A 5,455-nucleotide genomic window follows, 5' to 3' on the forward strand; every position below is an offset into this window, starting at 1 on the left:
AATGAAAGATATTTGTAAATTGCAGTACTACTTAATTATAATCCATGATTTTTCACATACTTAAACCGCGTGTGTAGTCGGCTGGTTTGACGCCCTTGGTTTTCATGCGATGCAACAATTGCGCCGATGTCAACTTCTTTACTAAGTATACCGCAATACAGTAGCCACGCGTATAATCCGGACACCATTGTACAGTGATTGTATTGGTTACTGTAGGCGAAAGCTTTACGTTAGCTGTTACATTAACGGGACGCGGTGGTCGTTTTGGTTCAACATTCGGTCTGTTTGTTGGAATGACATTCTGTGAAGAAATAAAGATTTTTTTATTGCTGTTGTTAGAAACTGTAGATTTATTTGACAACTGAAAAGAAGTTCATCTTCACCTAACATAGTTGTGGAAATTATTGTTAATAAAATAAAATAAAATTTAGTGAGATGAAATGAAATGCTCGCAATTTTCGCATTCTAAGCGGGTTGAGCGATTTTGATAAAATTCTGTTTTGATTACCAGGCATCATGGCTTCGGGCTCAACTTAAATATTTGGAAATTTGGATTATTCAGTGGTGGACAAATAAAAGGTACACGATTTTTTTTTTAATTTTTGATTTGTTTTTCTTTCGTTTATTTAATATTTATTATTTTTTTAATAAAATTATAGCTCATTATCTAACAAGAACCATATAAATTCATGTTTCAAACTTTGTGCAAAAATTATAAAAATTCTCCAAAATTGCATCTAAATTTTAAACTTTTATATCAGATTTTTGAGAATAGGTTTGAGTATGTAGTTTTATAGCAAATTAAAAGAATGAAGTGTAAGTTTTAAGTTGCTAAAAAATCTCGTTGATTTTTGGCAATTTTTTTAATACATTTTTCTTCCGTACAAAGTGTGTTCAACAATTTTTTTGTATAGGAAAAAGTGTGTAATACATTCAGAATAAAACTTATTACAAATCAAAGCGATTTTTCAGGAACTTCAAACTTGCACTTAAGTCTACTAAAACTTAATGGGCTAATGGGCTGTATACTCAAAAAGAATTGCAGAGAAATACTGAAAACTAAAAACGATTGCTAATCTTTGTCCAGTCACGGCAAAATTCCAAGACAATTTAAATACGATAAAAGGAGTAATCTATGCGCCTTGGCTAAACTTTGTAAATTAGGAAGAAATTATGCAGCAAATAAAAAAAAAATAGCAGAAATTAGCAGAACTAAAAAAGGCTCACTTCATTCAACCAGGTCGGATGTGCCCGGTTGCACATTGACTACCATGTGGCATCGAACTTGTCAACCCACAACCACCTCTCTATATTGTCAATAGACTTTGAAAAAGCCTTCGATCATTTTAAAGAAATTTCAATAATTGGGGTAGGACCCAAAATTTTTAATTTTGTCAAGTCATTTCTACTAAACCGCAAAATTAGAGTCAAGGTAAGCGGCGTCTACTCCAGTCCAGCTTATACCCATTAACAAATGGCTTTCCCCAAGGCTCACCACTTTCGGTCTAACTCTTTTCAATCGCGTTTAACGAAATCATCAATATAATCCAAAGACATAAACTGGTTAACCACTGTGCTTATGCTGACTATTCTCACTATGCAATGCCAAGGACGGGAAAATAAAAAAAAACTGCACATACATATGTAAAAAACAAAATGTTATTCGCAAAACCACTCAATACAACTAAACCAAGTAACTATCGAAAACGTCGACGAACTCCGCATATTAGGCCTTATATTCACACAAAACTACTCTTGGAAGAAATTTCTCCTAAAACTAAAGAAAGACCTTCTTTCTACCCAGAATCAATTTACTATGGTACCTATCATAGATGTTCACATAAACACACTAATACATAACACTAAAGCAATAATCCTGAGCAAAATTGACTACGGTGTTTACTGTATATGACTGCTCATCCAATACAACTCTAAACATAATAAAACCCATATATGTACAGCAAAGCTATCAGAAGCAGCCTATTTGCATTCTGCACCACCCCTTTAAAAAATCTCCATATTGAATAGGAGCTTGCCTACACTAGAAGAAGGAATCCACGAGGTCAACACCAAACTTATTCCAAAAACTATATTTTTGCACACGCCAGTTATAAAAGAAGATGTTAAAAAACTGATAGCATCCAAACGAAGATACAATAGGTTTGTTTTTTACATTTTAGGGCTATTTTCGGGCAAATAATGTGCATAAACTGCCCAAAACCACGGAAGCACAAAAAACCCATTTTCGTGCCCGAAACTAAACGTCAAATCGCAAAAAATTCTAAATTTAAGATTTGAGATAACGTGAAATTAATAGTTCACTTGAAGTTGTTCCACAAAATTTGGGTACTTTCGGGCACTTTTGGGCCACCGGCACTTTTGGGTTCCCGCAACAAACATCGATGCTAAAAAACGTCGGCTATAAAAACGATATATCGATGTTTTACCGATGTTTTAATATCACATCTACTACACGAAATAAAATGTAGCATGAAATATTTTTTTAAACTCGAAAGAACTAGATTTACATATACCCTACAAACCAAACTTTATACAAATCTTTGAAAAATTCAACACATTTTTATCTTAACTTATCTGAATTTTTAGAAAAACCCTCTAAAAAATCGCCCTGATTTTTAACGAATTGGTTTTGCTGAAGAAGTTTTGCACATTTTGCCATATACAAGAAAATTTCTTGTAGAATTAAATGCGAAAGCCCATTTGCAAACAAAATTAAAAAAAATCAACGCCAGTTATTATATATTGCACCTTATATATGAAAAAAACGCAAAAGCCGCCAGAGAAAAATCGTTAAAAATCAAAGCGATATTTAGCTGCTTAAAACTTGCACCGTTTTATTAGAATTACATACCCAGACTTTTTTAAAATTTTCTGACTAAAAAGTTCAAAATTTATTTATTTCTTAATTTATTTATTAAAAAAAACAAAAAAATTTACTTAAAAAACGACAAAAATCAGCACGCACTCACGTTTGATCGCCAGTGTATGTACGTATGTATATATAGAAACTTCCTTCAAATATTTCAATACAAGTATAAGTATGTTGCTATCAGTGTTGACAATATGTTAATCTGATTAATGATTAAAAATTAACGATTAAAATGTTAATCGCGATTGAAGATTAAAATTAATTAATCGTAATCAACTGAACGATTAATGATTAAATTTTTGTAATCGTAATCGCCGCCAGCGATCATCATCGTTAATCATTAATCGTTAATCCATTTAAAAAGAAAATCTGATTAAGTTGTCTAGTTTGTCCGAATTTGAAACCAAACACCAGTAATCTAAAAAAAAATTATAATTATTGTTATTAGTAATACATACACTGGGAACTTTTACAACCCAGCACACATGTGCAGAGGGATATTAAAACCTAGTTTGTAAAACGTCTGTTGGAATAGATCTTAATGAAAATGCACACGACATTGCTTAGATTGATTAGGAAAACCGACTTAGCCATACCCGATTAACTGGCCTTGTGTGCACAGGAAAATTCCATCGTAAATTAATTAATTACCAAACCTACTTAATCAAATTAAGGGTTAATGATTAAAAATTAATTTTTTAATTGTGGTTACGATTAACTGTTTAATCAGATTAAAATTAATCATGATTAACTGTAATCGGATTAAATTTAATCAAGTTAAGTAATTGATTAAAAAATCAATCGATTAGTGCCAACACTGGTTGCTATGTATAATTATGATGTATCTTAAATATGTAAATCTTATTTATTTAAATATGAATAAACATTTTGAAAGGAGTTCTGAAAAGAAGCTTTGATAATCTAGCCCCCAAAAGCTTGCTTCTATCCAGAATGATGGTTGCTCCCAGCTTCCGAGAACAAGCGCTCGCTTGCCACTGGTCGTTCGGCATAATACGAATGGAGTGACTGAAGGATGTCGATGTTTTTCACTTTTCTAGACGATGTATCGTCCAGAAAAACATCGACGTTAACAGCGATGTTAACATCGATATTTTTGGAGGAAACATCGATACATCGTTTGCATCCCTATATCACACTGTATACCCACAAAAAAGACAACACCTCCAATCCAATATTTAAGCAACTTTTCCTCTTGAAGGATCAATACTTATTAAAATAACGGCTGATTTATCGTCTTTACGGACGAATCAAAAACGCAAGACAATGTTGCTTTCAGCGTACCATCCGAAGATGGCATTGTTTTAAGTTTAAAAGGCATGTTCCCATACTTTTCAATATTTTCGGTAGAAGCAGAAGCAATACATGAAACCAATACTATCTCTTCAGAAAAAGGCAAAACCCATAATATGTTCCGACAGTTATCAGTGATCCAAGCTGTTAGTAGTCCCACCTGCAACAGTTGGGAAACTATTAACCAGATAAGAGACCTTCTAATTAAAAATAGCATCTCACTAAAGCTACTGTGGGCCCCAGGACATACAGATATCGAAGGAAACACATATGCCGACAACGCAGCCAAATTTACTTGCAATGCACCAATCATATTCAGCCCTAAAACCGAAAGACTCGACATAAAAGGACACATAAATTCATGCATTATAGACAAACGCCGACAATCACTAAAAATATAAAACTACAAACATGAGCACTACTCCAACATCAACACGACTTTTCGCGCCTTCGCTTAGGACACACAACAGACCCACGAATATATGTATCTTAAATAAAATGATAGTTTAAAAAACTAAAAACTCGCTACGTAATTTGAGAATGGAAATCGCAGCATCTTTTAGGCGCATCATTATTACATAGTTACATCCCAAGGTAATAAAAGCGAGGTAGAAAAGAAAATCACCCCATTTGCACTAGCTGTAACACAAACCAGACATTGGACCACATCCTCCACAAATGTGAAAGGCACGACAACAAAAAAAAATAACTATCTAAACGACATCCTTGCCATTCCCAGTTACTCAAACATCGAAAAAATAGCCAAATTCATCAAAGCGAAATGATAATCTATCAGCAGCCAACGCTCAAACATACTTTTTTCATACTAATATTGAGGGGTTAGTGTTTGGTAAATATTAAATAGCCATTTCTATAGATATACTAATTATATTAAGATTAAAAAATTTATTTACACTGAAAATATCTTTCAACAGATAATGCCCCCGAAATCACGAGAAAACTCTTATCTAAATTACAAAATAAAGAATAGGCTCCCACGTGGGTGCTCAGCAAGCTATACTAGAAATAAAGAAAATCCAAACTAAAACCAATACATATAATAAATAACACACTTACCGGCAGTTGACACAGCTTATTGTTAACTTTTACACTAACACTGGGCGGGAAGCAATCCTCTTGTTCGCATGAAGTTTCTAATAGACAAAAACGTAGCTGAACCTGTATTGCATGCTCAATTTTATTACTGTTCCGTATGTCACGATTTGATGCAATTTCTGTGGCTTGCTGTGGTGT

General features: G+C 33.3%; 1 protein-coding gene across 9 annotated transcripts in view; it reads right to left on the reverse strand.

The window, feature by feature from the left end:
- Positions 1 to 5,455, reverse strand: part of LOC118742714 (E3 SUMO-protein ligase PIAS2) — an 87,989-nt gene that overhangs the window by 54,004 nt on the left and 28,530 nt on the right. For all 9 annotated transcript variants that reach the window (XM_036474994.1, XM_036474995.1, XM_036474997.1 and 6 more), the window contains exons 4-5: positions 5,279 to 5,416; positions 61 to 301 (exon numbers count right to left, since the gene is read on the reverse strand). In XM_036474994.1, coding sequence (XP_036330887.1) covers positions 61 to 301; positions 5,279 to 5,416 — 379 coding nt within the window. The remainder of the gene's footprint in view (positions 1 to 60; positions 302 to 5,278; positions 5,417 to 5,455) is intronic.

Source organism: Rhagoletis pomonella, unplaced genomic scaffold (assembly GCF_013731165.1).
Source record: "Rhagoletis pomonella isolate Grant_MI unplaced genomic scaffold, Rhpom_1.0 Rhpom_scaffold_00007, whole genome shotgun sequence".
Lineage (NCBI taxonomy): Eukaryota > Metazoa > Arthropoda > Insecta > Diptera > Tephritidae > Rhagoletis > Rhagoletis pomonella.